This window comes from Marmota flaviventris, chromosome X, assembly GCF_047511675.1.
Source record: "Marmota flaviventris isolate mMarFla1 chromosome X, mMarFla1.hap1, whole genome shotgun sequence".
Lineage (NCBI taxonomy): Eukaryota > Metazoa > Chordata > Mammalia > Rodentia > Sciuridae > Marmota > Marmota flaviventris.
In genome coordinates, this window is record NC_092518.1 from 133,278,202 (window position 1) to 133,296,672 (window position 18,471).

The window sequence follows — 18,471 nt, forward strand, 5'->3', positions numbered from 1 at the left end:
TTTGCTGGCTGCTTCCCACAAGGCCACTGTCTTGAGCTAGCTTTACACGCTGTCTGCAATTTCCTCTGAGCATTCCTAGCATCCTCTAACTTCATGGGGTCTCCTTTACAACATGAGCTTCATTCTCATGGCTCCATCATTGCTCTGGCAGAGACTGCCTGCAAGGATGCCAATGCTGCCACACCCTGCCTGGCTCCCAGGCTTTCCTTTGAAATCTTGGTGGAAGCCTCCATGACTCCATAACTCCAGCATCACCTGGATGACACCAAGGTCTGGCACCAGTGAGAGCTGTATCTGGGCCCACTTGAACCATGATTCTAGTTGCCTCTGGCTAAAAACAGAGAAATAAATTCCAGGGAAATAAATCCCTAGTCACTTTTGGGTGAGCATGGCACCTTGGGGCTTTCTTCTCCAAAGACTCTGTCCTGGAAATTCTTTGAAACCAATTTATAATTCTACATTTCTAAGCATGAGATGGCACTCCATTTCTGCAATTCCCTCTAGGCATCTTTCCTATTATCCACTTGGCTTCTTTTTAGTTGCACTAGCAACTACATCAGTACCCTCTTTGGCTGGAACTTTACACTAACTTCTTTTTTGGCCAAACAGCAAGTTTTGCAAATCTTTCCACTCTATTCCTCTTTTCTCCTGATTCTCACAGTAAATTTAGCTAAAAAGGATGCAGGAATAAATACCCATGCTGTATCCTGAATGCTTTGCTGTTTCCTCCTTCACATGAACTAATTTTTCACCTTGAAACTCAGCCTCCCAAAGAGTCTCAGGACATAGACAAAATGCAGCCAAATTCTTTGTCATAATATAAAAAAGGATGGTCCCCTGTACCATTTCCAGTGGAGCCCTTGTTTCCATATGAAACTTTATGAGCACAGTTTTTACTATCTGCATTTCCTTAGCATTCTGGTCCTCTGAGCTCCCAGGAGAATTGCCCACGAAGCTGTGCTTATGGCATTCTGGCCTTTCCCTAGCCTGCTCCTTCAAACTTTCCAAACTCCTCCCACCCATTCTCAATGTTCTTCCACATTGACAGGTGTAATCACAGCGAGGACCCACTTCTTGGCACAAATTTTCTAGGCATCCTGCAATCCAGTCAGGTTGTCACTAAAATTAACCATCATGTCTACCTAGGAGTGCCATGCCTGGTCATATTATAACTATGTTTTGTTTTTTTTTTCCAAATTGACTCCACAAGTTGATGTTCCAAGTAGCTAAGTAGAAGAATTCTAACTTCTCCTCATCCTTCCAAATATTTGTTATTCTCTCCTTTTATTGTTATTATTATGGTCATCCTAGTGTATGTGAGGTGGTATCTTATGGTGGTTTTGATCTGCATTTCCTTAAGGACTAATGCTGTTGAGAATTTGTTCAAGTGTTTAGTGACAAGTTTAGGACTTCTTTAGAGAAATGTCTATTGAAGCCCTTTGCCCATTTTTTAGTTGGTCTGTTTGTGTTCTTATTACTTAGTTTTAAGAGTTCTTTATATATTCGGGTTATTAGATCCTTATCAGGTATCGGATTTATAAATATTTCTTCCCATTGTGTTAGTTCTTTTTACTATTGAGAGTATCCCTAGACACATGATGTTTTAAGATTATGATAAAGTTCAATTTATCTATTTTTGCTACTGTTATTTTTGTTGGGTTTCTTTTAGAAGTGATGAAAATGTTTGAAAGTTGACTGTAGTGATGCTTGTACGTATCTATGAATACACTAAAAATCATTGAATTGTACACTTTAAATGGGTGAATTGTGTGGTATGTGAATAAAGCTGCTTAACAAAACAGAAAGAGGGAGCATGCAGCCTTGCGTCAAAGCACCCTTGCTCCCCCTGCCCTTTCTCAGTCTATACACTTTCCTTTGGCCTTGGCCTCTCTCTTTTCCCCATTCCTTCTGCCCCACCCACCTGGATCCTCCCATACTTCCCCCCTGGGAAGCCTAGGGTTTCTTGCACCCCCAGGCTAAGCCTGCCCACTGTTCTCAGCAGACCTGATCACCGGGTGAGCCCCCAAATAGTCCAGGCACAGACACTGCAACCCAGGGCAAAAACCACATCCTCCCTGAAGCCCTGATGGGTTGGTAGTGGAGGCTGGACTTCAGGGCCTAGACCTCTTTCTGGGCTTCTCTTTTGATGGCCACGGTGGCTGAAAACCCAAATTCTATAGCAGAGCCTGAAGTCCAAACCTGACTCTACTCTTTGCTGGCCATGTGAACATGAGCAAATTACCTCCACTCTCCATGGCCACCACAGTTTCCCCTGATAACTTATTTCCTGGGAGTGTTGTGAGAATGACATAAGTGAATCCATGTTCCTAGGAAGACATCAGTCTGTGCCAGCTCTTGTTATCATTTCCTTCTGTCTTGACAACCAGTTCCTGCTTCATCAGTGTCCCTGTAGTACCTACCTCCTAAGCCCATTCACTTTTTCTATCACACCTGTCTTTAGCTGAATCCTCCCAGTCATATCTATTCTGAGAAGCACCTGGGTCCATCAGAGCTTGGACTGAGATTGCTGCTTTTCCCATTCCGTAGTTACAACTGATAGTCTGTGGCATTTGGTTTTTCCTGATGATCTTCCTCCTTGTCCCGTGGAGTCCATGGGAGAACTGCCATAAGCCAGGAGTTCCCACCTGCCAACTGGGGGTCTCTCAGCCAACTCTAATGTATGTGTGTCCAGAGGCTGCTGGAAAAAATGACCCCAAACCTGCTGGCTTAAAACAACAGTTCTGGAGGCCAGAAGTCCAATGTCAAGGTATAGGCAGGGCTGTGCTCCTTCTGACAGCTATAAGAGAGAATCCTTGCTTGCCTTTCCCAGATTCAGGTGGTGGCTACAATCCTCCATGCTTCTTGGCTTGCAGCTGCATTACTCCAGTCTCTACCTCTGTTGTCACATGGCCTCCTCCCCTGTCTGTGTGTCTCTGTGTCCTCTGCTATCTATATAAGGACATTGGACACTGGCTAAAGTCCCACCCTATTCCACTGTGACTAGTGCTGCTTCCTCTTGTTTTCTCCCTGTCTCCACCTCACTCCACCACCCCTCCCCTTGCCCCAGGTGCACCAACATCTTAAACAGCAATGGTGAACTCCGAAGTTTTCGTCCTCGGGACCGGGATGACATGGTGAAGAAGATCATTGAGCCAATGGCTTGCGACGGCCTCCGTACCATCTGCATCGCCTACCGAGACTTCTCTGCAGGCCAGGAGCCCGACTGGGACAACGAGAATGAGGTGGTGGGTGACCTCACCTGCATAGCTGTCGTGGGCATTGAGGATCCCGTTCGGCCTGAGGTAGCCACCCCTTGGTAACTGCTTTCTGGACCTGAGGTGTCCGATAAGTGGAGGGCCAGCCTTTTCCCACACTTAACCTCCACGGTGTACTTCAAACACAAGCATGCATGGCGAGAGCCACTTTCTCCTCACCTTCCCAGCTATTACACCTCTTACTGCATAGTTACAGGTAGAGCAAACCAGCCACCTGCTGAAGTGCAGAAACACTGGATAAGGTGGTCAATGGCAGAGACTTGGGATCCTCCTAGGGTCATGGCCATTGCACCCCAGATCACACCCTCCTCAGTACACTTGATCTCCTTCCTGGAGGCTCTTGCCCTTGACCCACACAGAGGTTCTGGGCTGCCCACAGAAAGCCTCCTCCTGCTTGGCCCTGGGGCATAGCTCAGGCTTCACCTCCTACTGGGTGAGTGAGTGCAGCAGTGAGATCTTCAAACCTCACCCCCAGGCCCCTGCAAAACCAATAGGCTCAAGGGGATGGTGAGGGAGAGCGGGGAGCCAGGGATGACTGAGCTGGGAAGCCTGACTGATGCAGGTTTGAGGGACAGGGTGGACCATTCTTAGTCAACGGTTTAGTTGGATCCAAATGATATTCAGGATATCCTTATGAAAATGTCAAGTAGGTCAGTGGCTATAGGAATAGAGAGCTCACAGCAAAGGTCCTGACTAGAGAGAAATTCCAGGAGCATCATTGTATGGGTGACGTCACCAGGACAGTGTGCACTGCAACAGAGGCCAGACAGGGAATGGAAACTTCAAGGGCCATGTGTCTGAAACAAGCACAGAGGAAAAGAGGGTGAGTTTGCCCAGTCATGGCCTTGACATTGGGAAGTCATTAAAGACCTTGAGCTGAGCAGGTTCCATGGGATGGCTGCTTTTTATTCTTTAAAAATAGGAGATCCTGCCAGGATTGTGGCTCAGTGGTAGAATGCTTGCCTGCATGGGTGAGGCCCTGGGTTCAATCCTCAGCACCACATAAAATAAAATAAAATAAAGGTATTGTGTCCATCTACAACTAAAAAAAAAATTTAAAAATGGGAGATCCTGGAGAGAGGCAGAGTCTGGGAGGGCCTTCTGTCTTCACAGACCCTCTCTATTGCTGCCATCTCATGTCAGAAACCTGAAAACATATTTGTAGGAGCTGCAGTGGGGTGTGGGGTGACAGGAGAGGAGAAGCTTCATGCTTTGGACCATGGACCAAAAAAACTCAATTCAGAAGAAAATGCCCAGTGGCCATGGATCATTATCAATAGAGCAGCCCTGCATTCCAAGAAGAACCCAGTGTGAACTGGCATTAAGGTGAGCTCCTAGGCCTGCTGCAAAATATTTTAATGTAAGTTTTCATCTCAGAAAATGTCAAACAGAGGCAAGTTGTGGTGAGGATATAATAAAGGCCCACCTTCAGTAGGTGCCCTAGCAGGTTAGGGAGAGGCCACCCCAGGCTGGCATTGGCAGAGGGGCCCAAGGAATCAGAAATGGCTCCTTTTTGACTTGAGAGTAGCTTTAGATAGTCCAGGAGGCAGGTCACAGTGACAAGGTCATGTGGGAAGGCCATGAAGATTCTCAGGGAAATGGGTTAGCCAGGTAGTAACCAGGAAGAGAGCACAGAGGGCCCTGTGACTCCCTGGTGCCAATAGCAGGAGGGAAGGCACATGGGCCTTGGGTAACCCTGCTGTGGGCTGTGCCTGCAGGAAGCTTGGTGTGTGCCACCTTAATGACTGAGCAGAGCCTGACAGCTCTTCCACTGTGCTGCCCACCCTTGAGGAGGAAGCAGGGAGTGCCACTGAACAGATGACAAGGGAAATCTGTCCCATCAGAAGGGGGTCACCTTATAAAGAGGGGCCTTCCTGCCACCTGGTTGGGAGGCTCAGAGTCCCAAGACTGCGTGAAGGATCTGGCAGCCCCAGCCTCCGTCTGCAGCTCCCAGCTTTCGGGTTTGTCCCAGCCACTTGGTGGCAGCAGAGGAATGCCTTCCAGATGCTCCAGGGACAGGAGCTGCCTCATTGCCTTGCTGGGAGGGAAGTTGTGTCCTGGTAACATGTGGTCTTATCTAGAGCGCGCCAAGGTCCTCAAAGAGCAGAAAGTATCAAGGGGATACATCACAGGGGGATGCTCAACCTTCCTGGTCACTTTTAAGGCCATTTCCTTCAGGAATCATCAGGTTTCTCTGTCACAGCCTGAAATGGGGGCCCCTCTATTCTTGCCCCCACTCTCTCTGGCTGTTCCCAGGCAGCTCTGCCCCAGTCCCCCACAGCCTGACTCTTACTCTAGGATCCCTACACCAGAGGATTGGGCCACATCTGGGCCACCTGCACATCCTTACATCTTTCCTCCTTGGACTCTGTGTTTGTCCCAGGGAATCCATGTTTATCCCATCAATGCTCACAGTGACCCCCACTGCAAAATTAGCAAGCTTAGGCCTAACCTCTTTCAATTCCTCAAGCTCTGGATGGTTTTTCCTTTCTGTCACCCCTCCCTGCCAGTGCATCTGTCGGACCCTATCTTGTCTGCTTCCTTCCCTGCTGCAGCCTCAGGGCCTGAAGAGCCAGTACTTCATTGGTTTGGGAAATGTCCTTTCCATCTTCCTCTCACTGGAATGATGCCATGACCTCCTAGCTCGTCTCCTGGCTTCCCACTCTCAACCCTCGTTTTGCACTCAATGCTAGGGGGGTTCTCTTTCTCCTTGCCTTGTTCCAGAATTGAATATGATATTTGGAAATGAAATCCATGCTTCATAACCAAGCAATGTTCCATTTCCCCCAGCAAATAGATAATGTAAGGCCCACATCTCTAAGAAAAAGATTAATGCCCAGACGGTAAGAGAGGAGCCCAGAGCTTAGTTGCAGTTCTGGCTGCTTCAGAGTCAGCTGACCGCTGAGTCCTCACCCTGAGTCAGGGTCCCAGAAGGATGGGCCTGTAGCAGGCACTGCTAGCCACAGGAAAGCTAGTCAAGTAGCCAGGGTTGGGAGGCCCCTTTCTTATTTTTCTTTAGAGTCAATGTCCCTGCCCTACCTGCTGCCTGGTGACCTGGACTGGTTCTGCTCAGCAGCCCTGGAGCTCAGTTTACCAGCTGGAAAATGAGGTTAACAGCTGGGTAAATCTTATGGCCACCCTGGTACCCCTTCCAGACATGAATAGGATGGTGTTGCTGCACAGCATGAAAGATTCCAATGGCTTCTCCCAGCCCTGCTCACACCACCAGGGCCTGGATCTAAGTCATTGCTGGTCCCTGGCGTAGGTAGGCTGAGGATTGAGGGAGGCACCCGCCTACCATGGGCTGTTCTCTATGCCTTCTCTGGGCCCACCCTCCACAGACACCTTGCCTGGGTACACAGGTTTGGCTTAACTACTAGCTCTGGATGTTAGACCCAGCACAGCCCAGACACGAAATAAGTTTTGCCTTACTGGCTTTGCTTTCTCTTCTTGTCTCTTGCAGGTCCCTGAAGCTATCCGCAAATGCCAGCGTGCAGGCATCACAGTTCGCATGGTGACTGGAGACAACATCAATACGGCCCGGGCCATTGCAGCCAAGTGTGGCATCATCCAACCAGGAGAGGACTTCCTGTGCTTGGAAGGGAAGGAGTTCAACAGGAGGATCCGCAACGAGAAAGGCGAGGTAGCTCCCTGCCACCTTAGTCCCAGTTTTGACTGCTTCTATGACCTTCCTTCCCTGCCCTTTTCAGTCCCTCCACTAGCCCTGCACCCATCTTACCTGTGTAGTATCATGTGCTTCCCCCAGATAGAACAAGAGCGGCTGGACAAGGTGTGGCCCAAGCTGAGGGTGCTCGCCAGGTCGTCTCCCACCGACAAGCACACTCTAGTCAAAGGTAAACGAGCTCACTCAGCCCCTTCCTGGGGGCAGCATGGGTGCCCAGGCATGTCCTATCATCTGCTCATGAACACCTCAAGTCATGTTCCCATGTGGGTCTCCAGGGCCTGCTTATGAAGCCAGGATCCTGCTTCTAGAAACTTGTGTATAGAAAATACCCAAGCAGGAGGAGCCCACAGAGGCGGTCTCCTTACTGGAGCAGATCAAGAAATTGAGATCCACGGGAGGAAGACATTAACCCAAATCACGCAGCGCCGGCTCCCTCTCTTCTACCAAATGACACCCCCCTCACCACTGCCTGATGGGCCAGAGTGGGAAGAGAGGGACTTGACCCACAGGTGCCCAGGAGCACAAGGACAGCCTGCCCCACAGACGCCTTGGCAGGGCTCCAGGGGGACATGGTGTCTCCATATCTACAGATGGCACTGGCCCTGCCCTGCCCCATTCTGTGTTCCAGGGATCATCGACAGCACTACTGGTGAGCAGCGGCAGGTGGTGGCAGTGACTGGAGATGGCACCAACGATGGGCCAGCCCTCAAGAAGGCAGATGTGGGCTTTGCCATGGTAAGTCACCCAAGGCCAGGCCAGTCACCTCAACAGATGAGACCTTGAGTCTCGCAGACAGTAACTGTGCACTAGAGTAACTGTGCACTGTGTTAGGGCAGGTTACAGTAGGATAGAAAGTTCTCTCACATCCTGGCACTTGGGCCTATATGAGCTCTGCCTCCCTTGGGTCTCAGTTTCTTGTGGTTTGTTTAAAGACATTTGACATGATGACATCTGCAGTGAAGTGGGGCATCACTGAGAAGGGGAGTAGGCAGCAGGGGCTCATCAGTGATGGGCCCTGCCTGCCATTGCCTGCTCCTGGTCCACTTTAAGTGGACTCCTGGACCATATTTCTAAATCATACACTTTCTAAATTGCAAATATGGATGCATGTAGGGAGTAGGGAGGATTTGATTGACAAATGCCTAAAAGTTACCTTCTCATTTCTATGACTTTCTAGTAGAATTGAATTATTTTCTATACTTGTGATTAAGAGTCCCTAGTGGGGTCTCCCTCTGTGCTGCTTTCCTGTTGCTTACATAGAGGTGGTTCTTCCCTTCAAACCCCAGGCCCACTGAGCAAGGAGCCTGGAGGTACTACACACAGGGCTCCGGGCTTGGCCACTGAGGGCAGAAGCCTGGCAAGCCCTATCCCTACTCTAGCAGAAAGGAGCACCCTCAACTCAGCCCACATTCAATGCAGCCCACCAGGGGCCCAGTCCACCCCCTCTGGGGCCCCAGACCTGGAGGGAAGACCAAACTGAGCTTTCTGACAGCAGGTCTCACAGGGCCAGGCCTGAGGTGGAACAAGTGAGGGCTGGGCAGGTTTGCACAGGTATAGCCACATCTGCATTCTGTACTGGAGAAGCAAGGACCCACTGTTCAATCCAGGACCCCCAGGGCCTACTTAGATAATCAGTTTCTCTAGAGCACTAAAGCAAACAGAAAGCTGGTGAGTGACCCTGTCATCAGCATCCTCTGAGTTTAGGAGCAAACTCCCTGTACTGTGGCAGGCAATGACTCTCAGAGTATGTTTATAGCACAAATCATAATGGATTAAAACGAGTGCTGTTCCTAGCTGGGCGAACATCATCTGGAAGTGCAAGACAGAAAACCAGCCCACAAGGGCTCGGTGGTCAAAGGGGGCTGAGGGATGGACTCCATGAGCACTCTAGTTTGGACACTCATGGATTCTGTGTTTGTGTGCCATCCCCCAGGGGATTGCAGGAACTGACGTGGCCAAGGAGGCCTCTGACATCATCCTGACCGATGACAACTTCACCAGCATTGTCAAGGCAGTCATGTGGGGCCGCAACGTCTATGACAGCATCTCCAAGTTTTTGCAGTTCCAGCTGACAGTCAACGTTGTGGCTGTGATTGTGGCCTTCACAGGCGCCTGCATCACTCAGGTGGGCAGCACAATCCTGTGGAAGCTTTCTGAGGGCAGAGGCTCAGGCTGAAAAGCTCAGGCTTAAAGGCCAGGTGGAAAGCAAGTATTTTTTTTTATTTGCTGCAGATTCTTTTTAATTGAAATCAAATTCACGTACCCCCAAATTCACCATTTCAGTAGATTTTCTAGTACGATTACCATGTTATGCAACCATCACTTGTATCTGGTTCCATAGTATGTTCATCAGTCCCAAAGGAAACCCTATACCCAATACAGTCACTCCCTATCACACCCCTGGAAATCACCAGATCAGTGCTACCTAATACTATATGGCCTTTGTTTGTAACATCTCACTGAGCACAATTTTTTCAAGATTCACCCATGTTATAGTCAGTACATCATTCCTTTTTATACCTGAATAGTATTTCATAATACCATCTGTGTACATATGCCACATTGTGTTGCTCATTCATCAGCCAGTGGACTATTTGGTGGTGCCGGGTTTCTGTTCTCATGACTAACAGGCTCAGGGGTCACTCCAGTTGAACTGGGTTAACTGGGCTGTGCAAAATAACCACACAAGAGACACAAATATCTTTTTTTGGGGGGGTTGCTGTGATGGCTCCTCTGACCTTAAGGGTCCGCAGAAAGAGAGAGAGCGAGAGCACACGCTGACCCCTTTTATTGAGGAGAAGCTATTCAAATGAGGCAAGGGGTCAGGTTTCAGGGGGCTGAGTCTATCTTCATGATGTCCACTGTCAGCAGGTTGACTGACACCTGGGTAGGCCACACCCAAGGGCACAGTAAGAGGAGGGGACACACACAACGCACTTCCATGGAAGATTCTATCCTAAACAGGGCAAGGGGTTATATTACAAAGGAACAGGTGAGCATAGCTTCACCCATGGGGCTGTAGCAAGACACACCCATGCACAAGACACCGACCCTCTAACCCAAGAAGGGTGGGGGAAGCTCTGCCACATTTCTGTGACTGAGCGCCTCAGCACCCAGCTGGGGAGTGTAACTCAATCACGTGTAAGGTTGGTCTCCCACAGGGTGGTTTCTACATTTTGGATATCATAACTGGTACTACTAGGAATATTCATGTGCAAGTTTCTGTGTGGACATATTTGTACCATTCTTCTGGGGAACTCCAAGTTTCTCCCTTGGTGGAATCTCCTCCCCTTTCTCATTGTCCCATTTTCCCTATCAGTGACAATTCAGAATTGATTTGTTCCCTATTAGCGATGTCAAAGCTTATTGTCAACAGGTAGTTAAATTATTTGCTGATCAAGTTGGTCCTTTCAAAGATTTTTGGGATCTAAATCACATGACACAAACTTCCCCATAATAATAATTTTAAAGTGTTCAATTCAGTGGTTTTTATTATATTCACAACGTTGTAAAACTATCATCACTATGTACTCCCAGAATAGTCTGATCACCCCAAAAGGAAACCCCATACCCATTAGCAGACACTGCACTCCCTTCCCCAACCTACAGCTCCCCTAAGGTGCTCTCTCTGTGACGATGTCAGTTCTGGAAATGTCAAATGAATTAAATCATATGAAACCTTGTGATCATATGATCATGGGAAACCATATGACGCCTTGAAGCCAATTTTTAAAGAACGATTTAGGGGATGACAAGGCAAGTCAGATCAGAGTTCTGGCCTCTTCCTGCCCCTTGGGAATAGGAGACTGAAAGAGTGTCCATCCTTCTGTGGCCCCAAAGCTAGCCCCCTTTCACTGGACTATTTTTTTTAGCCTGGGATAACTGGCTGGACCTTTCACACCTTCTAGATCACTGCCAGCAGGCAACAGAAGGAGATGGGCAGAAACTAGAAGCCTAGCAGTAAACCCCTGCTAACATAAAGGACACCTAGGGCTGCAGACATTATATGTTTATGGGAATGAAATTCTGATGGCATTGACCGCAAGCTGAGTTCCTTCCTAAGAGCTACAGGTTTTTCCACCCCAGGCTGTCCCCAGTTGGGAAACTGGGCAGCCTGCTTACAGAAGGGTGACCATCCCTTCTCCACAGGACTCTCCTCTCAAAGCTGTGCAGATGTTGTGGGTGAACTTGATCATGGACACGTTTGCTTCTCTGGCCCTGGCAACGGAGCCTCCCACAGAGTCACTGCTGCTGCGGAAGCCTTATGGTCGGGACAAGCCCCTCATCTCTCGCACCATGATGAAGAATATCCTAGGCCATGCGGTCTATCAGCTCACCATCATCTTCACCCTGCTCTTTGTCGGTAGGTTGGCCCCAGAGTGCACACATTGCAGCTGGTGTGTGCAAGGCATTCACTACACTGTGGCTTCCCCTCATGCTTGGGTGCTGTCTGGCACATGTCATCTGGATCCCCAGCCCAGCACAGGGTAGAGCAGGCCTGCTCCACACCCTTGGCCCTCATCTCCCTGCCAGCCCTCATTGTAGGTCTCCCACTGGACATCCCCAGGGTTGAGGTGGTAAAGACCAGAGGTGACTGATGCAGGGAGCACCCACACACACAGCCACATCCTCAGCCCTGCCTCTCTCCTCCCTCCAGGGGAGCTCTTCTTTGACATCGACAGTGGGAGGAATGCACCTCTGCACTCCCCGCCCTCAGAGCACTACACCATTATCTTTAACACCTTCGTCATGATGCAGCTCTTCAATGAGATCAATGCCCGCAAGATCCACGGCGAAAGGAACGTCTTTGATGGCATCTTCAGCAACCCCATCTTCTGCACCATTGTCCTGGGTACCTTTGGAATTCAGGTAGAAGGGGCAGTTCCACATTTATTCTGTGCTGCTTTTGAGGGGTGGAGATAGAGGGCTTCAAGGCCCTAGGACTCCCCTGGTCCTGGCCTTCCTGCCTCCAGTCACAAAACCAGTCTGGACCATCTTGGTTTTCCTCTTACCCATACCTTACTGTGCCAGAGAGGGGTTTAGTGGACCTGAATCAGAACCGACTTTTCTCACCTATGGCAGAAGTAGCCTTCCCTGACTCCCTTCCAGTCTACCATTCCTATTTCTGACATCTAATTCCTTGGTTTGAGGCTACTGGAACTCCAGAAGGTTCTTTTGGAGATGCCAGCTGTGCCCAAAGTTGATGTGCTGAACTTTACGTGCCACTGTGCAATGGACAAGTTGGACATCTCAGGTCCCCAGCAGGGGCTGAATGTTCTAAAATACACTGTCTTCAAGGAAAACTTGAGCTACAGTAAGGCTCACAAATTGGAAGATGGTTGCCGTCAAAAGATAATTATCTTTTATTCATAATTATTCAGTGCTCACAGATCCCAAGCAGAAGGCATGCCACACTACAGAGGCCACACCACAGAGGCCACTCAGAAGTGTCAGTCAGAAGGCAGAGAGAGAGAGAGAGCCATGGACAAAGACCTTTATTGTGGCTTCTCCAAGACAGAATGGGCAAAACAAGATCCACAGGCTTAGGAGTGGCTGGTGTGAATCATTTTAGCCCACTCTGGGGCATGGGGGCTGTCTGGGTTGTCAGACACTGCCCTGGGAGGGAGTTCAGGAATGGGCTCTGGATTGGTTGGTTTGTACTTCTTGAAGAGCTTGCCCCTGGGAATAGGAGCTCTCTGAGGTGGAGAGGGAGAGGGAGACAGGAAGCCAAATCAAAGTAACCTTCATGTTATGGGTTACCCAGCCCAAGGGCGTCTGGCATGTGCATGTGGACTAGGTATTAAAGCATCAGCTGAGCCTCATCCAGAAGCTGGAGTCAGTGGGTACATAGCCCCCAGAGAGGATGTGGGGGTGGTATGTAAAGCTACATGCTGGCGCATCATGTAAACCTTGGCCCTGTAGTCAACCAGTCTGTGAATTCACCTTCACACATTTGTTGAGGCAAAAAGGTAGGGAAAGAGCCCCAGCAAAGGAAAGTAAGGCCCTCTCCCAGGGTGCAGCTGGTCTGCCTGCAGGAGTCAACAGTCCTCTGACTCTGACCAGGATGGCCTGGCTCTCAAGAAAGGCCATCCTGGTAGGCAAGACAGGTCAAGGGCTGGGGTACATGAAGGGCAGCTGGGATATGTACCAGTGGTCCACTGCTGTTGGACCCACCCCTTCCCATCCCCCTTCTGCAGATTGTCATCGTCCAGTTTGGCGGGAAGCCCTTCAGCTGCTCCCCTCTGTCCACAGAGCAGTGGCTCTGGTGCCTGTTTGTTGGTGTTGGGGAGCTGGTCTGGGGACAGGTGAGTGTCTTCCTAGTCAGCTTTCTCACTCTTCCATTTGGCTCTGCTGATGGCACCAGTGATGCCAGCAGTCCAGGCTGGCCTAGGGTCCCACCGACCCAACTACCTGCTCCAGAGCCTCAGAGCTTGTGCCTGGGAAAGTACTTGCATGACATGTTCATGTGGGGAGCTCAGCACAGTAGGCTCAGGCCTGTGACATACCATGACTAAGAGGCAAGGCCTCAAGTGATGGCATCAGCAGCAAAGGATCATGGCTGGGATGTCCCAGGACCCAGGAAACAACCCATTGTTCCACTTTCTGTGATAGTAACCAAAAATTGCCCCTTAAGCCTGGGTGGCTTGGAAGCTGGGGCATAGCTTGGTGGTAGAGTGCTTTCTTAGCATGCATAAAGCACCGGGTTCCATCCCCAGAAAACACACACACACACACACACACACACACACACACACACAAAATTAACTGGGTGGCTTGGAAAATGCCACATATTTGAAATTAAACAATACCCTAATAAATAATCTGCAGGGCAAAGAGAAGTTCTTGAGAAAACTTAGGAAGCATTTTGATCTGGGGGAAAATGTGAGAACCACACAGTGATTAGATCAGGAAGCCTCAGCCTGGGTGGCAAGAGTGAGCTCCTCCTGCCATGGATGCACAAGAGATCTCAAAAAGCATTTCTCTGGAGTTCCGGAACACTGGCACAGGAAGCTGAGTGCAGGATCCACCTCTCTCTGCGTCTTAGTCAGCTCAGGCCGCCATAACAGAATATCAAACAGACAGCTTAAATTACAGATGTTTATCTTCTCATAGCTCTGGGGGATGAAAGTCCAAGATCAAGGTTCCAGCCAATTTTGTTTCCAGTGAGGGTCTTTTCCTAGCTTGTGGCCAGCTGCTTTCTCACTGCATGCTCACAGGGCCAAGAGAAAAAGCTGGAGCTCTTTGGTATCATTTAATTTAATCTCCTTCCTCCAAGTATCATGTACTTGCGGAGGGGGAGCGGCGGCTAGGGATTCAACATATGAAGTTGGGGGACACAGTTTAGTCCATAGTACTCTGGATTTTGTTTCTTGATCCATTGGCATCACCCCAAGCCAGCCAGAGGGGCTCCTGCAGTTGCTGCAGAGGCCAGACTCTGTTGGTACCTGGCATTAGTCCTCAGGGATGGCCTGCCCAATTCCTCCATCTTGCTTTTGGAATTCTCTTTCCATCTGCCACTGCACCTCTCTTCCCAGTCACACTTGGGCTTGGTCATCCTATGGAGTCCCTTGGCTTCCTACAGCCTGGATTCCATAGAGCCTAGATTCCACAGAGCCAGGACAGTGCCAGCACCTTCTTGATCTTTGAGCTCCCAGTTCCTGACACAGTGTCTGCTCTAGGCCTTTCCTAGGATAGGTGGCACCAGCCTGAAGCTTTGTCCCATAAGGCTATGTACCACTCTTTTTGTTCTTAACTGTTTTCAATGACCAAAAAAAAAAAACCAAAAAACATGTTAAAACCAATGGAAAGGATGAAAAGATCATCAAGTCCCCTCTCAGCCATGTTTAACAAAGTTCAGACACACAAGATGAACAGAGTAATCCACCGTTCTCTGCCCAGACAGGGAAACAAAGCCAAGCCTTCCCTTCAGCCCTCCCTGGCTCTTCCTCCTCTTGCCCTTGCCAGTTGTCACCTCTCCCTCCCTGGATGGACCCTGATCTTGGCCCTTTTGTAGACTGAGCTTCCTCAGGAGATGCTGTCACCAGGAGAGCCCAGATGTGAGCTTCCACGTGTCACTCCTTGGAAGTAGTATAATCAGCCACCATGAGGGACAGCATGTGTGGGGGTATTGTCAGCTAGGAAGCTCAGCTCTGGTATCCAGGGTTTTTCTTTGGGGTCTATCACATGGGCCTCACTCTCCAGCCCCTCTGTGGCTCAAGGTCCCCACTGTAAATTAAAACGTTTGCATAGACTAGTGGGAAGCCAAGGCCTCCATGTGCCACACTTCTTTCAGGCAGGATGCTCCAGGCTTCAAGATCCCTCCCAGGACCCATCTTTACTCACAGCAGTCTGCAGATAGGCTTCTCTGACTACTCCTGGCCCTTTGGCGGGGACTCGATGGAGGAGTTGTCTGCCTGCAGGGAGGGGCAGTTTAGGAAACAAGGGTCTGCAGGCCCAGGGGGGGGTGGCCTGAGACACCAGACCTCAGCCTATGTTGGTGGGAGGTGGAGCCTCTGGTCTCTTGCTGACTCCAGCAGAACCTGCTCTCATGGCCACCTCTGCTTGCTGTCTGTCCCTCGACTGTGGCCTCCACAGGTCATCGCCACCATCCCCACCAGCCAGCTCAAGTGCCTGAAGGAAGCTGGACATGGGCCTGGGAAAGATGAGATGACCGATGAGGAGCTGGCCGAGGGGGAAGAGGAGATAGACCATGCTGAGCGGGAACTGCGCAGGGGCCAGATCCTCTGGTTCCGGGGCCTCAACCGGATCCAGACGCAGGTAAGCCGCCGTTTCTCTTGGCTCCTGTGGCTCTTCTCCCTTGAGAGGTTAGAAAGCAAGCAAGAAGTAGAGTGAGCAAGTGGCCTGAGACCAATGGGGAAGCCACTAGGTCTTGCCCCCAAGCACACAGAGGCAGTTGCTAGGCTCCCCTTTACCATCCTAGGTGTGCTCATCACTGGCTGGGGCACTGAGATTGCCTCTCCCTGACACCTCCCTCAGTGCCCAGGTGACCCCCCATAGTGGTGCAGGTGCCAGCTAAAAGTGTGTGCTGGTGATCAGTGGCTGTGTCTCAGAGGCACCATCTGCTTTACTTGGCGGTGGCTGTCCCAGGTTGTGGACAAGTTGCTACTGGGCAAATGCTCCTAGGTCAGGGCTGGTCAAGGCCAACACCATCAACTATAGCCCCTCTGAAGTCAGATGGGCACAACTGCAGTAGCCACTTAGGAAGGCTTCACAAGAGCCTGAGGGCTGAAACTACCCTGCTCTCTGTCTCTGTCTCTTCTTGGCCAGCCTTCCTGCCAGAATATTCCCTACTCATGCACGGCCTCTCCACACAGTTCCCTTGCACACTCATGATCATACTGCATGCCACTCCCCAGAAACAGTTCTCCCCATGCTCTGCAAGGTCTCCTTCTGGATGCATTGTTACTGTTTCTCTGTCACCCTCTGGGATGCTGTTTGCCCTGCTGGCCCTGACACAGCTTGCTGTCCTATCTGTTCCTTGTTCTCTGTCAGCAATACACCTCCGGCTCAGCCTTGTACTGCCCCAGCCTTTCCATCCCACCAGGTCAGCCAGCCCCTGTCACACTGCAGCCTACTGGTCCAGCCTGACCCCCGTAAATTCTCCATGGCCCACCCCTCCCCTGCAAGCCTCCAAATAGCTCACCATCTCTTCCTCATGCAAGGCCCTGTCCACCTTGTCTCAGGTGAGAGCCCTACTGCCTCTAACATAGGCCCAGTTGCTTCTTCTCCTTGGGGTCCTACCCAGGACCACCCAGCTAATTCCCTCTTGGGGGTCTATTTGGGCAACTTCTTGGGGAACAAACTGAAGCCAAACCCCTCCTCGACAGTGTCTGCCTTCAACTTGTCTGTCAAACATGGTCAAGGGCTCATCCCCCATCTGTCTTTGGTGCCCTAGGTCTGGTATTCCCTCCCAGCACACATGGCTGCTCTCGTACAACCCTCAGTGGTCTGATGATGGGGCCCAGCCTGGCCACACACTTCCAGTCTCCCACCTGCTCCATTGGCTTTGCTCAGCTCAGCCCCTCTGGCATTACTCTCTGCACTGCAGCCTGCAGAACCTCTCTCTGTTGTCCTGAGTATAAAGTCCAGAAGGCCCCTGAGCATGGCCTTCAAGCCCCTGCCTTTTGGCATTTCCCTCCTCCTCTTCATGCCCCATGAGTCTGTTTGTCTTGCCAACATACATCCTCTCCTTCCCCGTGCCGCTGTGCATCCCTGCTTGCTGCTGCACCCCACCCCGCATTCTTCCATCTTCATGCTGCAAAAGCCAGCTCAGAGGCCACCCAAGCCTTGCGAAGCTTCCTCACATTCTATCTCCCACCACTTCAGACCATCCATGCAACCAACCCAGAGCACTAGTCTAGGTACATCCAAATGCCCTAGAGAACTTTCCAGAGCTAGATTCCCCAAACCCACCCCTATGTAATAGGATTCTGCAGGGCTCAGTGAGGTGGCACCAAAGAAGTCCATGTTGAAGGAGTTCCCCAAGGGCCTGAGAGGCTTCTCCAGCTGGAACCTACCCCAGCTTGGCCAGGAAAGGACTTCTAGGTCTGCATCTGGTAGTGTCACCTCAGCCCAGAAGAAGGGGAGCAGCCATTGGAGCCATGGCCTGAGTCTCCTCTCCCAAATGGGAATGCTAATGCCTCAAGCACAGTGCCTGAGACAGGCCAGGAATGCAGCACAGATAGTTTTTTCTTATTCCTTGCAATGTAGATTTATGTGCTAAATTTAAAACATACCAAATGTTAGAAAACAGCCCTCACATCCTCTCCAGTGCCCGTGTGGCCACTCAAGTGTGCCATCTAGGAGACTGTGGTTATGAGTTCTCAGAACACCCTGCCCTGTTCTGGCCCAGGCAGGCTCTTGTCTGTCATACTTAAGTTCCAATGCAGATTGCAGAGCTGGCCTGAGCTAGGGAGGGGTACAGCAGGACCTGGCTCCTCATTGGCTCATTTCCCTGCTGTTAGCTTTTCTACCAGCTGAGACAGCAGCCCTGCCCCCATATGAGGTGTCAGTGGTAGCCTGGCCACCTCTGTGTGTGTGTTGTATCTTTGTGTGCTTGTGGGTTCCTGAACCTGCCACTGCCACCTGGTTACCAGCAGTGGGTCCCATCACTTGGAGTCTTGGCAGTCCATGCCATTCTGACTAAATGGTTGTCTGTGCCCATATAGATGCTTTACAAGTGAGGAAATGGGGCCCCAAGGGAAGAACCTGGCCCAAGGTCACTGATTGAGAGCCAGGTCTGACCAGGGCCCAGGCCTCTTGTGCCTTCCCCCCCCAACACACTTTATTCCGTTTAATAAAGTCACTCTCATTCCTCCATGAGCTCTTGACACCTGTGGCTTTTCGGTTTGGCTTTGTCATGTCAAATTCACCATGCCTCTAAAGAATGCTTATTTCAGCTCAGTTGTTTAAGAACATCTCTTAAATACGTGCTTGAAAAACAGAAATAAAGCCTGGGAGAGGCCCCACAGATTATGTGTAAACCCCAAA

General features: G+C 50.4%; 1 protein-coding gene across 16 annotated transcripts in view; it reads left to right on the forward strand.

The window, feature by feature from the left end:
- Window positions 1-18,471, forward strand: part of Atp2b3 (ATPase plasma membrane Ca2+ transporting 3) — a 47,962-nt gene that overhangs the window by 16,650 nt on the left and 12,841 nt on the right. For 14 of the 16 annotated variants that reach the window (XM_027921746.2, XM_027921747.2, XM_071606809.1 and 11 more), the window contains 9 exons: window positions 3,068-3,302; window positions 6,739-6,918; window positions 7,042-7,129; window positions 7,589-7,695; window positions 8,894-9,085; window positions 11,110-11,323; window positions 11,618-11,829; window positions 13,158-13,265; window positions 15,556-15,738. In XM_027921746.2, coding sequence (XP_027777547.2) covers window positions 3,068-3,302; window positions 6,739-6,918; window positions 7,042-7,129; window positions 7,589-7,695; window positions 8,894-9,085; window positions 11,110-11,323; window positions 11,618-11,829; window positions 13,158-13,265; window positions 15,556-15,738 — 1,519 coding nt within the window. The remainder of the gene's footprint in view (window positions 1-3,067; window positions 3,303-6,738; window positions 6,919-7,041; window positions 7,130-7,588; window positions 7,696-8,893; window positions 9,086-11,109; window positions 11,324-11,617; window positions 11,830-13,157; window positions 13,266-15,555; window positions 15,739-18,471) is intronic. The other 2 variants (XM_071606803.1, XM_071606807.1) reach the window with 1 other exon arrangement.